The following is a 23,910-nucleotide window of genomic DNA, read 5'->3' as shown; positions in this document are numbered from 1 at the left end:
ATTATAAGGAATAGTGGGACTGGGGGACAAGGCCCCTGTGTGAACAGGACAGTCTCATCTCCTCCACCCAGGTTTGACTAGAAAATGTATTTGAAGCAGAGCCACCAGCTCAGTTCATGAAGAACTTTTAAAGAACAAAAGAAGATCAACAAGTTATTTTTCAAAGGACAAGTCCTGACCTAGCCAGTATAATCTGTTAGAAAAGGAAAACATTTGAGAATATTGGCATAACTGCTTTCACCAATTAAAGTTAAACTATACATATTTCTTGTCATAAATTTGACTCTTCTGCCTGGGATTTTCGTTGTTGTTTTAGGTATTTGTTTTCTACAGAGGACAATAGCTCTATGGTTATATTGAGCAATTTGGTTTTTTTTTTTTTTTTGCTTAAGGATGATAGACTTGCAAATTGCCGTCTTTTGGTGGGGTGGGTGGTAATGGGGATTGAACCCAGAGACCTCTGCATCCTCTGCCCTTCTTATTTTTAGATAGTCTCACTAAATTGCCAAGGATTGCCTCAAACTTGCATTTCTCCTGCCTCAGCCTCCCAAGCTGCTGGGATTACAGGCGTTTACTAATGTACCTGGCTAGCCTTTTAATCCTGAAATAAATTCACTCCTTGAAATTATATTTGTTAAAATGTTTAGAGGAGAAAAAAACTATGATTTTGAAATTATAACATAGTCATGAGTTGATTTTACCCACAAATTAAGGTGATAATTAACTCACTATGGTATTATCCACCTATTTTAGATAATCTCTATAAAAGGACTTTACAGATTTTCTTAAATTTAGGAAATTAGCTAAAGCACATTTTCCATTGTGGAAATGTATTATAAGTACAATAAAGGGACTCTGTAAGAGATTAAATCTGCTAGAATCTCCATTTGTTACAATTCGGCCCTCAGCCCTTCCTCCTTTAGGTCTCACGTGGATCAGAAGTTGTGCACCCTGAGGTTGGGATACGTAAGCCTGATGCAAATGATGCAAAGGATCTGAAGAAGGACAATCAGGCACATGATGGCAGTGACCCAGTCTCTAGGCCCCCTTTGGAAAAGTGACAGAATCCTGGGGTGATAGCTGCTGTAATAAAGAGAATGGCAGATCCAAATTGCTTTCCTGGGGTTCCTGCTTGAAGTTGGGTTGGGAAAGAACAAAAACAGTCACATTGTCACTTTGGTTTGGGACAGGTGGAATGAAAAAAGGAGCCACGCCTTTTACTTTGGGGTCAAAAAGAGAGAGCCATATTGTAAAGTGAACGGTGGCTCCCCAAGACCTCCAGGCATAGTGTCCCCCTGCGGCCTATGAGGGAAACATAAGACACAGGCTTCAGAAAAGCCAGAGGTAAAAGAGGATGGAGAGAAAAATGAGCATTGCAACACACTCCAGGGATTACCACTGTCTGGGTCAGAGGGAGGGAATGGGCAGGACCATGGTTCTAGAAATCCAACTCCTAGTAACAAACACAGAAGGACTTCTCTGTGGGGATTTGGTGACCTTTGAAGTTCCAGCATCATCAACAAGTTTAACAGCTGTCAACGTTTAGATAGCGCTAACTTATGTAGAGCTCCATCATTCTCAAAAATGAAAGGGGGTGGGGGAGAACAATTAGTGAATCAGTGAATAGAGACGATAGACTTGCAAATTGCAATCTTTTGGTGGTTACCAAGGGAACAGTTTCCTGACTGGGCTAAAGTCCATCACAGAGACAACCTTCACAAGTCCTGACCAATGAGGGCTGGAGGTAGCAGGTGACCAGAGGAACAAGTGATGGTCAGACTTTTGAATGAAGGAAGATATCCCACACCCTCCTCCTCATAGCTGGCCTGCTGGACCAGAGCCTCTGGAAAGTGGGGGCCTCAGGTCTGTCTGACCATCTAACTACATATGTGAGAGAATTACAGATTTTCCCTTAAGAACAAAAGACACCAACGTTGGATTAAGCTGCTATTTCTTAGATTTAAGCTGCAGTTAGTGGGAAGGGATATTTAATGTACAGGAGTCCTTCCTGATCCAAGGGGGATACATTCTAAAACTCTCAAGAGATACCTGGAACCATATTAGATATTTTATTCCCTATATATTCCTATGGTAAAGGTTCTTCCTTACAATAGAATGCCAATTTAATAATTGTTAAAGGGATTGTCAAATTAGGAAATCACAACTCGGCACGCACACATTTAAAATTGTTTAAAACTAGTGGGTGATGAGAAATGGGAAAAGCATATCTAGACATTTTTCCCTATATATTCCTATACTAAAGTTTAATTTTAAAACTAGGCACATGAGAAATTAGCAATAATAACTCATAACAAAATAGAAGAAGTATAATGATACAATGTAATAAAAGTTATTTGAAACTTATGAATTTTTATTTCCAGAATATTCCATTCAATACTTTTGGATCCCCAATGACCTCAGATAATTGAAACTGTAGAAAGCAAAACCGTGGATGGAGTTTTGCTTTCAACAGTTTATCTAGGTAGGCAATTTTTTGTTTGAGTTTGTTATAAATTTAAATGTGTTCTATTTTAAAATAATGTCAGACTTACAGAAAAGTTGTGAGTACCCAGTACAAAGAATTCCTGCATACCCTCTACTATGTTCAGCCAGTTTCACTTACCTACATTTGTTTTACCATACCCTGCTTGACCTTTCATCCACATATGTAAAATCTGATCATGTCCTACCCCCCAATCCATTCAGTGATTGTTTCATAAAATTAAGGACATTTTCTTATATAGCCAGTGTACAATGAAATAACATAGATACAGTACTATTATCTCATCAACCAACCCGATTCCAATTTCAGCAATTATCTTACTGCTGTTCCTTATAAATGAAAGAGAGAAATCCCCTCAGGTCCAGAATCACACATCACATTCAGCTGCTGTGTCTCTTTCATCTCCTTTAGTCTGAAAGCCTCACAATACTTCTTCATCTTTCATGACTTTAACATTTTTGAAGCATACAGACTATTTTTTTTTGAAGAATGTCTCTTGATTTGGGTTTAATTGAAGTTTCACAAAGATTATAAGTTCAGGCTCTGCATTTTGGGCAGGAATAGCCTAGAAGTGATGCTATGTTCTTGGCACATCATATCAAGAGGTACAAGCTGTCCATTTGTCCAGCTACTGGTGTTTATGTTGACTGCTCAAGTAACATGGCATATGCCAGGTTTCTCACCCATAAAATTACTATCTTTCCACTGCTGTAATGGATAAATATCTTCTGGGAAGTTACTTTAATTATATATTTTTGTGTACATACATTTGTGGTGTATATTTTTCCCATTTCTCATCACCCACTAGTTTTAACATCCATTGGTGAGTCTTGCCTGAAACAATTTTAACTGTGTGCGTGCCAAGTTGTGATTTCCTAATTTCATAATCCCTTTAACAATTATTAAATTGGCATTTTATTGTAAGGAAGAACTTTCCCTACTCCTCATTCATTCTTTTATTTATTTGAAAGAACTCATGTATTCTTATCTTATTCTTTGGCTATTGTGATCAACATTAATTTTAATGTTCAAATTGTCCCAGATTTAGCCAGTGGAACCCCTTTCAACTTGGTTACTGTGGGTTGTAACATATCCTACCATTCTTTGAGAAGTTCCTTTCTTTCAACACAGGAAGATATTAGAGCCAGAACCTTAAAATTAGCTATTTCCCTAAGGAGTCCTAATTCTAAATATTTAGAAACGAAGGACTGAATGTTGAATGCTAGGTATGCTCGGTGTATGTGTGTAAGTGCAGAGAAGTGTTCATCTAAAGTAGAGATATATGGCTAGATTTGCTTACTTTTGTTTATAATCCATTTTTGGTTTCTATATTTGATTTTTATGTATTTTTATTTTGAACATATGAAACATGATTCTAAATGTCAAATCCACAGGGAAAAAAGTCTACTTATGAGAATGCCACTCCCCCCGCATCTCTTCTATCCTGTTCCCCAGTCCTTGGCACCCTGTTCCCAACCACCACCATCCATTGTAACAATCTCAATAGTTTCTGGTTTATCCTTCTCAGGTTTTATTTTGCAGAAAAGAACAGACACATGTATATTTTCTCCTTATTTTCTACCTAAAAGATACATACTTATAGATGCTAGTTTTCTTTTTTCACTGAGCAAAATATACACTAAATCACTCCATATCAGTTCAGAGAGAAGCTCCTGTTCCTTTTTACAGCCACCTAATACCCCACTGTGTGGATTTATTTAGCACTCTCTGAAGTTTGGGTACACAGTTTATCTCCAACATGTTTCACAAACACCCAGTTCTGCAAAGAATTAGATATTGCCAAATACCAACTGAGATTGTGCCATTTTACATCCTCCCATCAACACGAGACTGCCAGTCTCCACATTCCTCCCATGGAATGTGCTGTTGTGTTTTCTGTTTTGTTTTCTTTTTTTTACTTTTGCCAATTTAAATGAAAAATTATCTCAGTTCACTTTTAATCTTCATTTCTCTGTGAATGAGGTCAAATGTTTTTTATATATGTAAACCTAGTGTGTCTTTTGCCTGCTTTTCTATTGCGTACATGCTTTTTTTTGAGAGAGAGAGAATTTTTTAATATTTATATTTTAGTTTTCAGTAGACACAACATCTTCATTTCATTTTTATGTGGTGCTAAGGATCAAACCCCGCGCCCTGCACATGCCAGGTGAGTGCACTACTGCTTGAGCCATATCCCCAGCCCACGTACATGCTTTTTAAAACCTTTGCTCTCAATTTTATTTTCCCTTCAGTTTGCCAGGAAGAAACCAGAAGTAATACATTTGCTTAACATTTAATTTATAACACAATAGGATCTTATTCACAATAATTCTTACTTGTCATTTGTTCACTGTGAAGTTTTGATCAAGCTGCATACTTATGATACACTTCTAAAGCTTATTTTTAAAAGTCTTAGCCAATTTAATTCTGTGCCAGATTACCAGTGTCTTTCCTGCCTAATACCTAAAATAAACCTCATGATTCCCAGGGACCCCAGACATGGGACTAAGGAAAAAGCAGCCTCTTAGGAAGGCAACCCAGGAGCCCATACTTCCTGGGTAAGCCCACAACACAGCACACACCTGGGTCCCCAAAGTCTCACCCAAAATTGGTAGCCCTGGATAACTACAGGGAAGGATTTACCCAATGAACAGACATAAGAATCCTGGTTTAAAGTTTTTGCCTGCAAATCCCTTCTTTGTGCCCCAATAGGTGATGGCTATCTGTTGTAATCCTCATTTTCTCCATAATTTTTGGGGGGCAATAGAAAGAAATAGGTGAGATCTAATCATCAGACATTATGAACAGATTCACAAGGAATTGGATTTTTCTACCATTTTCTGTGAACTAGCCCTTGAAAAGCTATGATTGGGTGAGGTTCTTTCCCTCCTCTCCTCAGCCTCTGCAATCTCTTTTTCATGAGAGAGACTGGTAATTCCAATAAAGCTGCCATGGGATAGGGGGCACACAAATGGAGGAATCTGTTAAAGTGACTGGTCTACTTGTTGTATCTTTCAGAACAGTCCAGAAAGGAGAGGGAGGTCATGCCACCTGGATGGTGATCACACTGCCACTGGCATGAGGAGGACCCAGCCTCTCACGTGGAACAGTCTGGGGAGTCTCTAAGCAGCTGAGTCGGGGAGGAGGTGTGGGACAGGTGGCGATAGTAGCTGTTGGAATGAAGGCTAAACAGCGTTGGTGGAAGTCAGAGATAAACTTCCATCTTCCTCCTCCACTTTCCACAGAACAAGCAGATGAGACAGGCTATTTCAAGGAGTTTCCAAGAATGGCATTTGATAGATATCACAATCTTCCAAGGGAAGCTGGGCACAAGGCATCAGTTTCTGCTCCGGTCCTCAGCCATTGTGCCCTGACACGTGCACAGGATTCCATGTCCTGGGTCTTGCACACTGAGATCACAGTAAACACACACACATTTCCTTTCCTTCACCCTCTCCCACATTGCACAGCATTGGGGGTAGATGCCATTCCAGTTGTGAGAATTGGTGTCCCAAATTCAGACTCTGCAAGCTCACTGGACATCGGTCTGATCCCAGTTTCTGATGACGTACTGAATTTGCATGGTACACTTCTGCAGCACAAGCATGTAGGCACCAAAAGAGTGCTTCCTGATCTCCAGACACTGTTTGGTGTCCCTGTTTATGATGGCTCTTCCCTGGGTGGGAGGAGGGAGAGTCAAGGTGATAGCAATAGCACAGCATCCCACTGGGCCTACTCTCTGTGCTGTGGTCTGCCAGGGTCCCTGGATCCTTTGCAAGTTCCCCAGCGAGAATGAGAAGCAATGTGTGGAATTCAACCCCCCAGTGCTTTCTGCACCAGCCTGGCAGCCAGCTAAGCCCACAGTACTGAGTTCATAAGCACCATGGGCCTCCCTCGAGACTGAAGCAGCAGGCCAACGCTGACAGGCGTAACACCATGACATCTTGTTTTCAAATTTGTCCGTCTTTTCTGTCTCTCCAGACCTGAGCCCAATGGAACCCCTCAGGCTCGCCCTTCCCTTGCCTTCCTCTCCCTCCTCAGCAGGGCTCTGTCAAGGACCTGGGGCAGAAGCCACTTGGGAGGAACTCAATTTACCTTCTCCACCATTCTGGGTGGCAACTTCCTGCCTCCTGTCATGGGGCTTCAACAAAGTTCACTACTGGGAACACCATGGGCATCAGTGCTCAACAGTCAGGATTGATTCCCTCATATACAAACCAGGTGGCCTTGGGCACCTAACCTCCCCAAGTCTCCATTTCCTCATCTGTAAAATAGGTTTTGAGTAAATTTTAAAGTTTAAAATTTGTGTTAATATTAATTGAGCATCTGGTGCTTGATACATGAAAGATGCACGATAAATCTGAGACCATCTTGGCCCTATCCCTTCTCGTAGGGAAAAAGGAAGAAGGGTCCTCCTCCTTGTTCCTATATTCTCCCTCTGACCCCCACCCCTCGCCCCACCTCTTTCTGAACTCCACATCTCAGCACTTGGCAAACTTGCCATCTGTCCAAGCTGAGCCTGCATCTGCTCCTAACCCTCTCACCCCCATGCCCCTCTCACCCCCACACCCCTCTCACTCCCATGCCCCTCTCCAATCTTTGCTAGAATCACTCCCTAATCTGTGTTAGTTCCTGGGTCAGGGGCTTCTTCCTTTATTCACAACCTTCTGCTACCATCGTCAGAGTTCATGCATTCGATGAGAGGTCCGGTGAGTCACCTGATCTCACTGTCCCTCAGATACACGGTCACCAGGGCTTTTAACAGTAAGGGCTGCAGCTCTAAGATCTCCAAACCTCTGCCTCCCTGCTTCTCACCTCTCACAATCACAAACTGCCCCCAACAATCCCTGGTCTCCCAAACCATCTAACCTATACTCCCTGGGTGTCCCACCCCATCCTCCACCCCCATTCTCAGGGCATTCATCCAGTGTCGGCCACGCAGGGTTCCTCTCCTGGTTCTGGAACTTCTCCACCACCCGCCACTCCCTGCTTTCAGCCCCTGACCACAGAGGGCTCCTGTACAGAGTCCACCAACCCGGCTCAACAAGGCATCTACAGCAGCCTGGCCTCAGGCTTCGCTTGCCCCTCTGTGTCACTCTTCTAGGCCTCTACAGCACGTTCTGTCCCTGGATCCCCACCCCAACACTTTCAGCAAATGTCAAGAAGATCACACTCCATTTATATCTTCACCTGAAAACCACCAGTGGTCCACAGGATGCTGCCTCATGGATCATCTTAAAGGAGCTGCCTGTCCCTGTCTCGCCAGTCAGTAGCCTGTTTGTGCTCTGAATCAGCCGTCCTTGATGCTAGCCAACATTCTTCCAGTCTAACACCCTTATTTTATTTCTCCCTCTCTGCACATTTGTTTTCTACTAGCTTTAAAGATGTCATAATGTTAGAAGAAGGGGAGGACCACAAACCCAAAGCTCTCCTGCTTAACTAATATTTAGTGGTTTTGCCCCTTTAAAAAAATAAAAGTCATCAGACTAGAGTGAGACATGCATACCTATGTTTATAGCAGCACAATTCACAATAGCCAAACTATAGAACCAGTGGAGGTATCTACCAATGGATAAAGAAAATGTGGTATATACACACAATGGAGATTTATTCAGCCATTAAGAAGAATGAAATTCTGTCATTTGCAAGAAAGTGGATAGAACTTGAGAACACCATGTTAAGCTAAATAAATGAAACTCAGAAAGCCAAGGGCCATATATTGTCTCTCATATGTGGAAGCTAGAGAGGAAAAAGGAACAAAAAACATTGGGTGGGGGAGTCTCATGAAAAAGAGAGATCAGGAGTAGAGGAAAGGGACCACAGGGAGGGAAAGGGGAACTTCTAGGGAGTGATACTGGCCAAATTCCATTGTTATATTGTGTGCATGTAGGAATACATAACAACAAGTCCCACCATTTCATACAACCATAATGCACCAATAAAAAACATGAAAAAAAGGAGAATCAAATACCTAAGCAACCAGGAAGTAACACACAGTGGTAAGATTCTCTGCTTCAGTGCTGCACAATTACTATGCTGTGTAATCTTGGGGAAATGGTTTGACTTCTCTGGGCCATAGTTTCTTCATGGTTCAGACAGAGCTAACAGTAACACTTCTCTTATAAAAGACCTTTGTCTTACAAGGACTAAATTAGATAATGTTTAACCCAATGCCTGGCTTATAACATACACTCAATAAGTCTTGGCTATTATACTGTGATGTTTTAAATAAACTCAGTGGCCTATTTTCTATTTTCTCTCAACTTCCATGTGACTTGGGCTCTGACAGCACTCCCTACAGCACCTGGCTTCTTTTAATTGTGTTCATCTGGATCTTATGCACTTTCTCTCTTGTGTTTATTTAGGAACAGTGCGGCCAGAATTTTTAACGGATTTCTGTTTTTGTTTCATTTTCACTTTTACAAAAGGAATATATGCTTATTTTAATGTAAAAATGATATTTTTAAAAATTAGAACCACTCATGATGGTATAACACTGTACTTATGGTTTTTATATATGGTTTTTACTTCTTTTAAATTAATATTATGTATATTTTCTCCTTTCATCATTTTTAAATAACTTTTAGAATATCATTTGAATAGCTATATGATATTCACTTAAGCAATGAGCAAAAATCCCTACCACTACTGGGTATTTCATTTTTCCTAACATTTTGCTTTGAAAATATCAGGATATAGTCTACATTAATCATGGACTTCAGTCTGTATTATTTCTTAAGATATTATCCTGAAAACTAATCAGTTCCTTTAAAAGGGTCATAGTTAGTTGTTGGTATCAGAGCTCTTCCTATTGTGTTAGTCAACTTTCCAACACTATTGATAAAATACCCAAGGTAAACAACTCAACAGGAAGAAAGAATTTGGGCTCATGGTTTCAGAGACTTCAGTTTGTGATTGCTTGACTCTGTTGTTTCTGGGCCTGGGATGAGGAAGAAGATCACAGCAGGGAGCACATGGTGGAGGAAAGCTGCTCACCTTACAGTGGTCAGAAGGCCAAGAGAGAGGAAAGTCCAGGGATAAGATATAGTCCCCAAGGTCATGCCTCAAGGACCCACTCCTTTCAACTAGGTTCCATATTCTAAATTTCCATAATCTCCCAATAGTCCATCAAAGTATAACTTCATCAATGGCTTAATCCACTAATATAATCAGAGCCCTCATGATCTAATAACTTCCCAAAAGCCCTACCTCTGAAAATTGTTGCATTGAAAACCAAGACTTCGACATAAGCCTGGGGGGGTGCCTTTCAGATTCAATTGTAACACCTGTGTGCAGGCAAATTGCTATTGGAACCTTTTTGGTTCACTCACCCACCAGCAAGGTGTGAGCACCCACAGGGCTCTCTTTCTTAGTGGTTTTTGGAACCTTTAGGATGGGTGTTCTCCTCCTCCTCACTACCAACTCTAGAAATCCTCTTTGTGTCATGGGCTGTCACTCTGTCTTGACCTTCACCCAAATACCCACTGTTTCAACTGCATCACTACCGCCAATGCTAGGCTCCTCCTATCAAAGTCCATGTGGCTGTAAACACCCCATCTCTGAATTAGGTCCCTTCTCAGTCACTCGATTTGGCTCCCTTGTGCTTCACAGAGAGTGTAACCTCCTCTGGTTGATTTAAAACACAGAATCATGACATTGGGAGAAAATAGAGGGATTATCTAGTCTGATCACCCTCTCAATTCCAGAAAATATTTTTAGTGATTTTTTTTCATGCTCAGGATTTATTTTCAAGATTCCCACTCATAAACAATAAATAATACAGAGATTCTGCTTATCCTTTACTTTGGTAACTTTTTAGTAGAATGAATGTGTAAGTTGTGCTACAAAGTAAATAGAGCACAAGAGAGCCCCAACATTCAGCCAAATATTGTTTTTGATTCAGATATAAAATGGATAGGAAGGACTAGATAGGAATTGACTCAAGATGAACCAAAAGTTTGATAATATACCAGGAACCACCTGATCACCTCCCTCTTAACTTTTGAATTTCTTGGCATAATGGTCATAAAAAGGGTCCCAGCCTGGACATCAGAGCATCAGGCAGCCCATCCCTGGATGTGCTACAGAGCAGACCTTACACTCAGCCCAAATTTCCATTCTATCATCGGCCTCAGTCAGCTGAGAAGGCAACCTTCCAAATTTCTCTTAGGAAGACAACTTGTCAAATATTTGGGATGCATAATTATCTCTTTTGGATAAATAGTGAGGCTGATCTGGCTACGACACATCTGTCACCACAGTGACTTAACTGATCTTGCTGGATAAGCAGATGTCCCCTTCCTCCTCTTTTCCATGCCTAGTGCATTCCTCCTAGAGCTGCATGCTCTGTTGAAGAGGACACCCTTCCCCAATAGAGGAGGACTGCTCTTTGGTCAAGGATATATGAGTAGCTGCACTCCCCTGCTAGAACCTCCAAAAGAGCTCTTAGGAATAAATGGTATTTTTAATTCCTAGGATATTTGGGATAAAGTATAGATACTAAGGGAAGAAACAGGTAATATTTGCTAAATATTCTATGTGTTTTTGCTATTTTTAAGTACTGTTATATTTATGGAAAATTAGCATCTTACAAATTAACCTTTTGATAGCAATTTTAAAATGTGTAACAAATTAAATTTCTGATTGCATGTTGAGATTTCACTGACTTTATAAGCACTTTGGAAAACATTTAAGAGATTCAGGTTCACTAAATATAAAGTCAGATAATCAAAGTCCTTAAGAAAGTAAATTTAATGTTTTAAATTAATTTTATCAATTTAATGTATTATGTATTTTATGTAATTTAAATTTATAAAATATACTCTACAACAGTTAAATAAATTTATTAAATTGTTTTAAAAAATGCCCTATTAAAATTATTAAAACTTGCTAGGCTTGAAGTACTAAGATCATTAAAGACATCAAAAATTCACATTTAGCACACTAGGCTCACCAGATACTCTGATGTGCTGTGCTTGGTGACTACTATTGACAGAGAACTCAGCACTGTGTGAGGCAGCTGCTGGGCCATCAAGAAGTCCCCCCTTTGTCATCAAGAAGTCCAGTTTGGGACTATTGGGAGAAGGTAGAATCTTTAAGAGAATGAATCTAGCAGAAAGTCTTTAGGTGATTGAGGATGTGCCTTCAAGGGGGACTGCAAGACCCCAGTCTCTTCCTCTTTCTCTTTTGCTTCTTGACTTATGATATAAGTGAGGTCTACTCTACCACATGCTCCCACCCTGATGCAATACCTCACTACAGACCCAAATCAACTGGACCAATCAATCATGGACTGGAATCTTCAAAACTGTGACTCAGACTAAACCTCTCTTTATATGTTGGTTACCTCAGGTACTTGATGTAAATGACAGAAAATTGACTAGCATGCTCCTTTTCCTTAGGAAAACAGCATCCTCTTTTCTCCAAGCTCAGCTCTCCTAAGTGCCAATCTTTCACTTGTTCCACAACCACTTATTGAGTGCCTGAAATGTTCCAGATGTTATAACAGATGATAGAGAGAAAACAACAAGCAAAATCCAGACCCTGCCCTCCAGTTCTCAGATGAGTGGTGAAAAGAAACAGGAGAGCAGGCAGGTCGAAGAGATAATGAGACAAGGGGAGCCTGAGAGCACAGAAGAACCCAGCCTATTCCTGCAGGGTCATGGAAGCTTCCCAGAGAGAGGCCCTGTCTGAAGCCAGGGATGCACTTTGAGGTTGTTCTGGTGAAGAGGTTGGAGGAGAGGGAATGACAACTGAAATGGGCCTAAGGTAGGGGGAGCATGCCAGTTCCATGTCATTGTAGCTTAGATGGAGGTGACAGAGACTGGGAAGGCATTACCTCTCCTTCTCCCTCTAATTGATATTGCAGGGAGACTGGAACGAAAAACCTCTCTGAAATCATAAGGAAATTTTTGCACATAGGTGCCTATACATTTAAACTGCATAGCTAGCAGAAAATCGTCACAGAGGTTATTGGCCTTAAAAAAATAGGACTTGCCGAAATAGATTGTCCATGATTTTTAAAATGCAGCACTTGAAGTTTATGCAGTACCAATCACAAACCATAACCTCCTTCCAACAGGACATCACAGACTAATGAAATTGGCCAAAGAACACAAAAATTTTTGAAGCAGCCCCAACATAGGGCAGGTTCACACGTAGACTGTGATCAGCCAAGTCCTTCATGTCATTGACACATGGATTCTGCTAGATTCCCGCTATCCTGTTCTTGGCCATTTAATATTGAAGTGAAAGCCAGGACTTTTGCAGTAGTCCCTGTTGGATTTCACCCTAGTCCTCTATACTTTGACAATCATTAAAAATCATGTGCCAGGCACCATGCCAAATGCTTCACAATCTTCTCTCATTTAATCCTCCCGATAGGCCCACAAAGTAAATACTATTATCTTGGTTTTATAGACGAGGAAACTGAGCATCAGAGATAGTCAGAAACTTGCTAAAGATGACTAAGCCAGGATTTGAGCCCAAACTCTATGAAGCTATGGCAGCTCCAGGACTTCTCCCTCCTCATCCACCCCTGCCTTAGTCAAGAGACTCTGTGGTTCACACCTGATTCCCAGCTTCCAGTCTTTCCCTTACCTGCTGCCACAAAAATTAATCTAAAAATGTTATCAAATCAAGTCAAACCTCTCAAACTATATTAGTAAGTACCTCCCCTTTAAAAGGCATGTGACTCACCTGTTTAAAATCCCAATGTATGTGTAGTCCACTTTGGGCTGCCGTAGAACATGGCTCTAAAGTAGGATTTTCCCCATGGCCAGGATCTGTGAGGCAGCGGTCATCAGAGTTTGCCTCTGCAATCAGATTTCCCATGTAGAATTCCCCAGTTTGGTGGTAATAGATGTTCTGGAAGATAGCAAGGGACCTGCCATGGGCACACTCAGCCGTGTAGAGGCCCAAGGATGGCTCTCGTGCCCTGGATCATGAATTTCCTGGCCACATGGAGTAATTGCACCCTTCCTCCCCTATGACAGTAGATTCCAGGGAGAAGGCCAGGCCTAGGGATGGGCACTTGGCCCACCCTCTTTCCTACAATGTCTCCAAAAGAATCATGGTGTGTGTGGATGAGGGAGCTGATCTTTGAAGAAAGCTTCTCCCAAAGCTTCTCAAGCTGAACTTGAGAAGCTGTCACTGTAAATCCCAGTATGAGCCTGTTGTCAAGAAGCCTTTCAAATTTCCCATCTGATAGTGCCTTGCTCAGTGAGCTTGGACAAATAGGTTGTTTTCATGCCTCAGGTTTTTCATCTCCTAAGAGGGAATGATATCTACCAGGAATACCTCAAAACCTTCCTGTAATGGCAACATGCAAAGTAAGATGGCAGATTTGAATATTTTCCATTTAATAAAAAGTCCCCTGGCTGCACCCTGAACTTAGTGCCAGCCCACTTCTATGCCACAGAGGAACTTCCATTCCACCTCTGTTTTCTTTAGCCCTCTGCTTCCTTCTTTGCAAGAGAAGAACAGGTGGCTTCACCCGTCAAATTTCTGGGATGCACAGGAGAAGGGAAGATGGTGGGACAGTGGGAAGAGAGGAAAAAAAGGGATTAGAGGCAATTACCAATGAAAATCTCCCCTGGAGAATGACCACAACAGAGCAAAGCCTTCTACATGTCCCTGAAACTGAGCTGTCTTGCTGTGACCTTTAGAATGAACTAGAATGTGCTTACTTAAAGACTAGAGATATAATTCAGTGGTACAATGATTGCCTAGCATGCAGGAGGCCTTGGGTTCCATCCCCAACAACAACAACAACAACAACAAACCCTACTTAAAAGTGTAGGTTTGGGTTTCACCCTTACCTGTGTCCCAGAATACTCTGCTCTTGCGTCCCCATCGTCTAACACCAAGTTTAAATCTGACAGAGGTTACCAGGAGCTGAGCCAAAATAGACTCACCCTGTCAGGCAGGGAAGATGATGGAAGTTACCTGTGGACTGAATTCATGGCAGGGATGCATGATGGGGGTATTGCCTGGCACAGGTCCTTGATCCAGGCAGATACTCTTATCCAATGAGTTTTTCATCTGAAGGGAAAAAAACATGAATGCAGTTTTGGAAAGACAATCCCAAAGCCTCCCCAGGACCTGCATTTTCCTTAAAACACCAAGAAGCCAACAGCCAAAAGAAGCAGAAACCGGGATCCTGGCAGCCACGTGCTGAGCACTGGGAAACAAACCAGAGCTTAGGTGAGGTGCAGCTGTGCTGCCCACGTTTTGGGAACATTGTCCCCTGCAGACCCTCACAGAGAACACCGAAGAACCCATCCTGCTACAGACATGAGTTGGCTAAGGAACCAACAGTGTCAGGCAAGAGCTGCAGTTTTCAAAAGGACTAGAGGCAGCAAAAGGAAAAGAAACAGGGATTGGGGAACAAGAGGAAAGGAAGTCTCTCAAGAGCAGAGCGCTGAGGAAGGCATGGGGCAGGAAGGGGACACTAGGCAGGAAAACCCTTGGCCAGGTAAATATATGGTTTGGGTTTCACTGTCTTCCACAAACAAGCATTCAAATTCTAAATCCATTTCACAGCACGTACTCTTCCATAGCCCACAATGTTGAGGGTCGGCTTCAAGAGTGGATAAACATTTTTCAGGTACCAGTCAAAAGTTTTACATTTCAATTTCTTCCGGAGTGCAATTCTGGAAGAAATGTCTCCATAATCAATTCCAGAGTTCTGAAATAAAACACCAAGATTTCTATGCTTTGGTTCATGAGACCTTCCTGACTCCACTAATAAGTATGACCTTGCATGAATGGACTGAGAATTTTCCTGGCAGCCTAGAGGTAACCTTGATATTTTATTTTCCAGGGAATGTAGAAAAGCAACCTTGGGGACCTCCACTGGTTTTCAAAGACATTTGCAAACCCGGCATGGAGCAGGCAGGGTCACCACAGTACATTTCTCATTATAGCAAGCCGAAGCAGACTGCTCCTGTTTGAGATGATATTCACATCAATAAGGTATAAAATATTCCTCACCATGGCAGAAAAGGCTTTTTAAAAGTTCTGACACCGCTGGACGCCGAGCCGTCGGGAACTTACCATGTCGCGTGGAAGCCGGAGCCGCACTTCGCGAATGGCGCCCCCAGCCAGCCGAGCCCCTCAGATGAGGGCTGTGCCCAGGCCAGCACCAGAAGCTGAGCCACCAGCTGCAGCCCCACCATCTACAGTCGGGTCTCCTGCTGTAGCACCACGGCAGCCAGGTCTGATGGCCCAGATGTCAACCACTGCAGCTGGTGTGGCAGTGGGCTCTGCTGTTGGGCACACACTGGGCCATGCCATCACTGGAGGCTTCAGTGGAGGAGAGCAAACAAAGCCTGATATCACTTACCAGGAGCCTCGGGGAACCCAGCTAGCACAACAGCAGCAGCTTAGTGACCCTTGCTTTTATGAGATAAAACAATTTTTGGAGTGTGCCCAGAACCAAGCTGATGTTAAGCTCTGTGAGGGTTTCAATGAGGTGTTGAAGCAGTGCAGAATTGCTAATGGATTAGTCTAATCAAGAAGTTCAAATTGAAGAATTGGAAAATCAGCTCTGATGACCAAGTTACTTTAACATAAAAAGGTAACTGATAGTGAAAGTATGAATATAAAACTGCAATGTAAAGCCTCATTTAATAGCTTCAGTTTTTGTGAATGGCAGCAAATAAGTATTCTAACTGTATGGAAGTTCACAGAGTTGGGACTGGCAAATACGTGGCCTCCTGAAGTCAGCTGTTCTGATGTTCTTTGAGTATTAGAATAAAATGATTTTTCTCCTGAAAAAAAAAAGTTCTGACACCAAGATTTGAAGACTTTCTAAAAATGAATATTAACTAGAAAAAAAAGGCAGAAATGCAGAACCCATATGGGGTATCTGCCTTTTTTCCAGAATGTTCCTATGTGGTTCATTTCAAATCACCTTTGCAGAAGTTCATTTGTTTAGGGACAGTTTTCTTTATAGCTTGGCACAGTCACAATAGAGATAAAAGAGCTAAGGATATCCTGGAGGGTACCTATTTTCCCATCATACCTTGGCATACAGGGGCACCAGAAGAAATTTGTATGAACAATGAGCTAACTGCAGACTACTGGCACCTTGAGTTGTTAAAGGAATGATTTTCATGACTTTGAATCCTAAAGAAGGCTCGGGCTTCTCTGCCTATTTTTACATTCTCCAGAAATAGTGCTCCCATAGTTTAACCTGACCCCTGACTCCACCTTGTCTTCAGACTTTTCCTCCTAGATCTGTTCCACAGTTTCCCAACCATCCTGACCCTCTGATTTCTGGAGGTTACTTTAGGATCCACTGTGATGGAAAGAGAGTCTTCCTCTTCTCTCTGTGCCAAACACAGCTAACCATGCTTAAACTCAAAGCCAGCGCTTAGGGACAGAAGACAGCATATCACACCAACCTCAGGTGGCCAGGGCAAAAGATGCAGGCTCAGCCAAGGTTGTCCTCATGTATGTGCATCTAACAAGATAAAAGGACCTCCTCTCACCACCCCATGTATCACTTGCTATGTTTATGTCCTCTTAACCAATATATGATATCCAATTTTACTCTGCAAGGACTGCCCCAGTATAGAAGACGGATGTAGAACACAGAATCTAAAAGCCAGATTTTCTTGCTTTGAGTCTTATGTGGTCTAATTACTGTATGTTCCTGTGTTAAACAAGTTTCTTCTAATTATCTGTGCCTTGGCTTCCTCATCTGTGAAACATATCCCAAAGGTGGTTCTGATGGTTAATGGGTCAGTATATAAAACACTATCTAGAACATGATATTGTCACACAGACGTTAAGTGTCACTATTATTATACCTTGGGAACTTACTCTAATTCTTTATGACACAACAGCATATTTTTTCTGTCCATTCTCATTCTTCACTGCCACCACCACTTCCTGCTGCTAGCTTTCCCCCTGATGCTGTTCAGTCCATGACAAACCTGGAGAGGTATGTTCCAGGCCAGGTAGACCATGTGTTTGTATTCATCCATCCAGATTTCAGCCACTCACAGAGCATTGCGCTTCAAGAAAATGCTTAGATCCCACGCGTAGGGCTTGGGGTATCTCTCTAGATGAGCCACCCGGGAGCAGGGTAAGATCTCAATCTTCCCTCCACACTGCCACACCTGCAAGAGAAGGAACTATCTCCTGCATAGACTGGGCCCTGCGGTCAATGAATTGCATGGCTTGATGACTCACAAGAAGGCCCCATTCGGGGACCATTTTTTAATGACTCTAAGTTTGGTCTTCCTACCCCAGACTTCTTATTCAAATTGTCCATCCTTAGGAGACTATCAAACTGCTCCCCCTCTGTTGTCAAACAGTCCTGGAACTGAACTCCTACTTCCTTCACAAAGTCCTCCTGAAAGGACAAAAGAGGCTGCCTCTGCTCCCTTATCACCAAGGAAAGTGGCCAAGTCCTGAGAGGCACCATGCCCTCTCACTAGACTTAACTTCCCATGACCCTTCTCTGTCTCAAGCCAGACACAGGACAAATGGCAGACAGAAACTGAGGTGGCTTCTATGATTCTTCCTCTTGGTGCTCACCCTTTACCTAATCCCCTCCCCTTGAGTGTGGCCTCCCTCCTTTTTCTTTCTTTCTTCCTTCCTTTTTTATTTTTTATTTTTATTTATTTATATACTCTACCAGGAATTGAATTCAGGGAGCCACACTGAATTCACTGAGCCACATCCCCAGCTCTTTTTTTTTTATAATTTTGAGACAGGTTCTCACTAAGTTGCTTAGGGCTTCACTAACTTGCTGAGGCTGGCTTTGAACTTGAGATCCCCCTGCCTCAGCCTCCTGAGCTTCTGGTATTATAAGCATGCACCAACACCCAGCCTTTTTCTGTCTGATAGAACATGGTAGGGGTTACAGGATGTAATTGACTATGTGTATTTGATTACATGACTTAAGACTGTAGCACCCATCTTGTTAGGATATGCTCTCTTTTTCATTGACTTTGAAGAAGCAAGCTGCCATTTTTTGAGCTATCATGTGGGAAGATACAGTTAACAAGAAACTAAGGGTAGCTTCCAACTGGTAGCCAGTGTGAACTCTGAATGCTTCCTTAGTCTGTAAGACTTTACGGAACCTGATGGAATCACAATCATGTGAGCTTGGAAGCAGATCCTTCTCTAGCCAAGTTTATATGAGAACCTAATCCTGGTGCACACCTTGAATGCATTCTTGAAGAGGGCCCAGCTAAGCTGTACCTACAAACCTGATTCCTAGAAATTGTGAGGAAAAGAATGCATCTTGCTTAAGACCCTAGATTTGGTCAATTCAGGTACTTCTTGACCAAAAGCTACCAGTTCTAAATGTTTTTCTTTACTACCCTGATGAGTACAAACATGCTTATCAGAACATGCATTCTAATATTTAACTCAGAAAATATGATTTTCATTCCCATGGATAATAGAACTATCTACTCATATTGGATTGGTATCAGGTCTCCAGAATCTTCTCTTCATAGTTGCCTAAGTGAGTTGCAGTTTCTGAGAGCTAATTAGCCCATCTGGTAGTGGTTAGTAACCTATTGTGGAGAGTGGTTAATGAGAATGGGAGCACAGTGACTGAGATCGGGGGTCTCTCATGACCTCATGGTTGTGGCGGGTCTGGTGCCTAGGAAAGTTTCTGTGCATGGACATAGGATGCCTAGCTGCTATGGTAAAGCCCTGCCTGAGGATGTTCCATGAAGGAGTCTTATGAGCTTCAACCTTGATCTAAGGCACATAACTCTCAGGTATAGAGGAACTCTCATGCTAGACAATCATAATGTTTCTCCAGCTCTGCTACTCCTGAGACTTCTTGCTTAACAGTAACTTTAATCAATAGACCTCCTTGAGTGCTACCAAAGTTCCTAACATTGCACATTGCAACTGTGGAAAAGCTGCATAGATGTTTTAGTTCTATAACTTTTCTGAGTACAAAGAATAATGCTTGCATAGTCTTTAACCTGATAATAAAACATATATAAATAAAGATTGCTGGTGTAACTCTTTAGATCTGCTTCTCCATCAGAGAGCAGCACTCCACCTGATCCCAGCTTTATCTTCACAATCTGTGTGAGTCTTTTATTTTCTAATCGCCCCTCCCAGGGATGTGAGTTTGGCCATGCAGGATGCCATGACCTACCACACTCATGCCAAAAGAGTCCCAGAGACAAGGCTGGGCACATTGTGCCTTGATGGTTTGATTAACTGACATTTCAAGACTGTCCACCTGAGGAGTCAGTTCCACTGTGAGACCTTCATTTTTTAAAATTCCTTTCTTTACTTCTTACTGCAAAGATCCTCTTAATAGCATCCCACACCCCAGGATAGTAAAGTGAAAAAAAGGTAGGCTTTGATGTCACACTGATTTGTGCTCAAATCCTGATTCCGTCACTGCATGCCTAGCAGCTAGGCACAAAACACCCACCCTCCATGAGCCTTGACTTACTCTTCTGCAAAAAGGGCTCACCCACCCTTTGAGTCGTCAGGAGTCATCAACAACATAACAATTCCTTCACCTCAGCAGCCTCCAAGTTGCCCTGAAACACGTCTTTCCTCTATTATCTTCTTCATCAGTCCCCAAACTACTCATGTGGGGGTTCCATCCAGCTTGTTTTTCTTCCAGCCAAGTATTTAAAAATATAAATACAACTGTATTTCAATTTTCTAGTTGATGGAGGTTTCTAACCCACAGAAATTTAGGGGGAAATCTTAAATTCAAATTAAGGATTTCTATTTATGAAATAATGTTATTGATTATCCTTACTCAACAGTTTTCAAATTTTACCGTCCAATTTATTCTTACTTGCCAAACTTCATTCATATCTCTCTCGCTCACTCGCTCTATCCAACCCCCCCACTCACACACAGACTTGAAGCTTCTGCTTATAATAATAATAGACAGCCTCATGTCTCACACCATCCTAGTACTTTTTGTGAATTTAACTCTCACCATGCAGGTATTACTGTTAGCCTCATGTCAGTAACTTGTCCACACTTGCCAGTTAATATGACAGAACTGGATTCTGAACTCAGGCGATTCCCATGTTAATCTCTGGCACAGTGCCTACATATAGGTTTTCAACCCATACTAGCTGTCCTTTTTTACCCATCATCTCTGTTTACACACACCCACGAGCACCATCATGGCCATGGCCACTAGAGGTCAGGAAAAAGCACTTCATGAGCTCTAACGTTTTCTAATATCTGTGATTAGAGAAAGAACCTAACAAGTGCTTAGAAGAAAATGCTTAGCATCAATAACCATCAGGGAAATGCAAATCAAAACATAAGGAGACATCACCTCTCCTCACTTAGAATACTTATTATCAAAAAGACAAAGGATTTCTCTGATAAGGATTGAAAGAAGGGAAACTTTAACACACTTGGTACGATGTAAATTAATAAAATCCTTAAAGCTCAATGGTAGAGAGCTTGCTTGGCATTGGTAGGGCACTAGGTTCAATCCTCAGCACCACATAAAAATAGATAAATAAATAAAATAGAGATATTTGGTCCAGTACAAAAAAAAAAATTCAAAACAGAACTACCATATGATCTACAAATATAGATCATATATCTACCCCCTACTGAGTATATATTCTAAGGAAATAAAATCCCTACATGGAAGAGGACGTCTATACTCAGGTTCACTGCAGCACTACTCACAATAGCCAAGAAATGGAAGCAATCAAAGTGTCTATCAACTAATAAATGGAGAAAGAAAAGGTGATATATATACAAAAAGGAAACAATTCAGCCATGAAAAAGGATGATAGAACTAGAGTTAGGTGAAATAAGCCAGGCATATATGTGGAATGTAAAAAAAATAAAACCCTGATGTAGAAGTTGAGGGCAGAATGGTATTTAGGAGAGGCTGGGGAGATTAAGAGACCCCAATAAATGACTACTGAGTTAATTACACAGATGTTCAAGTTTAACATGGGACAGCAGGATGACTATAGATAAGGATAATGTATGTATTTACTTCAAAAAGAGGAAAGGATTTTCAAAATAAAGAAATGATAAATGTTTGAGGAGATCCACATATTTAACCTAATTTCAACATTACACATGTACCAAAATATCATGCTACCCCATTACTATGTACAATTTTATTTACATTTATTTATACTCTTTTTTGTGGTGATGGGGATCAAACCCAAGGCCTTTCACATGTTAGGCAAACATTCTACCATTGAGCAGATAATTGAGTTATAATTGAGTCATATCTTTAGCCCCATAAAATTTTTGTTTTTATGTATGTGCTTAAAAAATAAATTTAATTCTAAAATGTCAAATTTATTAATGATAACATATGTGTATATAATACTGTATTTAAACAAAACAGAACTGTATCATGTTCAAATAGAATTTATTCTAGAAATGTAAGGGGTGCTTACCACTAGACAAATTTATTAATTTAACTCAGGTTCATTAGTGGATAAAAGGAAAATCTCAGGAAACTCATATACAAAGGGAAAATTTTATCACGGACGAAAAGATACCACAGAAATCACAGAAACTAAAAACTTTAATTGCCTCCCCAGAACAAGAACAAAACTGTCTTCTATCAGTGACACTGTTAATAGTAATAAAGGAACTGGCTATGCAATTTGACAAGAGATGAAAACTTGTAAGGTTAGGAACTGAAATTATTTGCAAATAATGTAACTTACTTAGTACAAGTAAACAGAATTAACAAAACATCAGAAGAAATGAGAGTTCTAATCCAGTATACCTATAAAACTAACATAAAAGTTGAAGGTTTCTATACCTCAGCAACAACCAAGTAGAAGCTAGGCATGGTGGCCTATAATCCAAGCAACTCAGGAGGCAGAGGTAGGAGGATAGCAAGTTTGAGGCCAAACTCAACCAATTAGTGAGGCCCTAAGCAACTTAGTGAGACCCTGTCTCAAAACATAAGAAACCCACCAAAACAAGAAATAGAAAATACTAAATACCAATTATATAGCAATGAAACTACAAAGTTTTTAAGAATTAACATATACTAAATAACACAGAAGATCACCATGGAAAATTGAGCTCTATGTATAAGACCTAATGATATCTCAACAAAGAAATGCATCTTTTCATGAATAAATAATATAATAAAAACTTCCATTTTCTCCTAAATTCCATGAAGTTCTAATATTTAAAATACTAACCAAAATTTTGAAGCAACTGACAAGTATATTTTAAAAATTCTTATCATAGAAAAAAGGATTTTAAATAGATCAGAGAATCTACCAAGAGAATAGGCTGGATTTTAAAATATATTATAAAGCCAAAATAATAAAAATCATGGTATAAAGGCAAAAAGGTATAAAGAACTCAAGCATCAGTAGACCCCTGTATAGCTATTTAGTTCATGACAGGTGTGTCATTATAAAGTATATAGAGAAGAATATGTAACAATTTTGCTAGAAATCACATTCTCTTACAGATTCTACTTTTATAGTCAAACTTGTAATGAAAAAGCTATTTTTCTTAAATAGCTTTCTTAAAATTGTTATTTTAAAATCTATTTTGATCATTTTGTAAATAAAACAATTACCTGCTTTATTTCCTATCTTTTGGTTTTATATACATTCCAAAAAGCCTATTTGAAAAACCTATCCCTTTTGAGAGACCTTTCTTTTGAAGACTTCTTTCTCTGTTTTTGTTTAAAGAGGAAGATATTTCATTGGATTTTCTGTAGATTGCATGAAAAAACTTTAATATGGAGGAAAGAGACAACAGTCAAAATGAAAAACAAAAACAAAACAAATCCACACATAATCAAAAAAAAGAATACTTTGTTTGGAACAAAACCTTAAGGTATTAAAAGTAGAACCTGAAGTGATAAATATATTTAAGGGCTTTATATACAAAAGGGTATCAATAATGCAGAGAAAAGGGCATTAAAATATCAAAATATTAAAAAATAAACTCACTAAAGTATTAGAGTAACCAATCGAATAGCTTCCACAGCAACATCATATTCTTTGTCAAGTGTCATTGATACAATGCGATCCTAAAAAAATAAATCATAAATATAAAAAAGCTGAGAAAGACTTAAGATTATGTATTCTGAGGCATATGTGCCACACTAATGATAGGTTAAATGCAAAACTTTATTCTTGAAATCATATTCTCATAGTTCTACTCTCACAAAGGAGATGCTAGAATGTTTGTAATTTAAAATCTTTCTCATCAACTGGCATTCCCAGAACACTGTGACAGGGAAACCTTTAGTTACAAAATTAATATATTCATTAAAGAAGATATATAAAGAAATAATTTTAAACAAGAAAGATATTTTTAAGGAAACAAGAACTCTTGTGTGTATTTGTGGTAAAGTAGATACTCATTTATTTCAGGCAGGTTTATTTAAAGAATATGTAGTAAAGAACAGGAATTAAACACTT

At 40.4% G+C, this 23,910-nt stretch overlaps 2 protein-coding genes and 1 pseudogene across 2 annotated transcripts in view; 2 read left to right on the top strand and 1 right to left on the bottom strand.

Moving 5' to 3' along the window:
* Positions 1–23,910, top strand: part of LOC144371438 (uncharacterized) — a 395,907-nt gene that overhangs the window by 181,076 nt on the left and 190,921 nt on the right. The window lies entirely within an intron of this gene.
* Positions 4,785–15,417, bottom strand: LOC144371391 (putative polypeptide N-acetylgalactosaminyltransferase 8). Its single transcript, XM_078033724.1, has 5 exons — positions 15,408–15,417; positions 15,054–15,358; positions 14,450–14,545; positions 13,202–13,369; positions 4,785–6,179 (listed from the first exon to the last, which is right to left on the bottom strand). The coding sequence occupies exons 1-5, from the start codon at positions 15,415–15,417 to the stop codon at positions 6,036–6,038; spliced, it is 723 nt and encodes a 240-aa protein (XP_077889850.1). The 3' UTR covers positions 4,785–6,035.
* On the top strand, positions 15,561–16,247 carry LOC110597370 (coiled-coil-helix-coiled-coil-helix domain-containing protein 2 pseudogene; annotated as a pseudogene).

Source organism: Ictidomys tridecemlineatus, chromosome 16, assembly GCF_052094955.1.
Source record: "Ictidomys tridecemlineatus isolate mIctTri1 chromosome 16, mIctTri1.hap1, whole genome shotgun sequence".
Classification (NCBI taxonomy): Eukaryota; Metazoa; Chordata; class Mammalia; order Rodentia; family Sciuridae; genus Ictidomys; species Ictidomys tridecemlineatus.
Note: the sequence above shows the minus strand (reverse complement) of the source record. Positions and strands in the feature narration are given on the sequence as shown.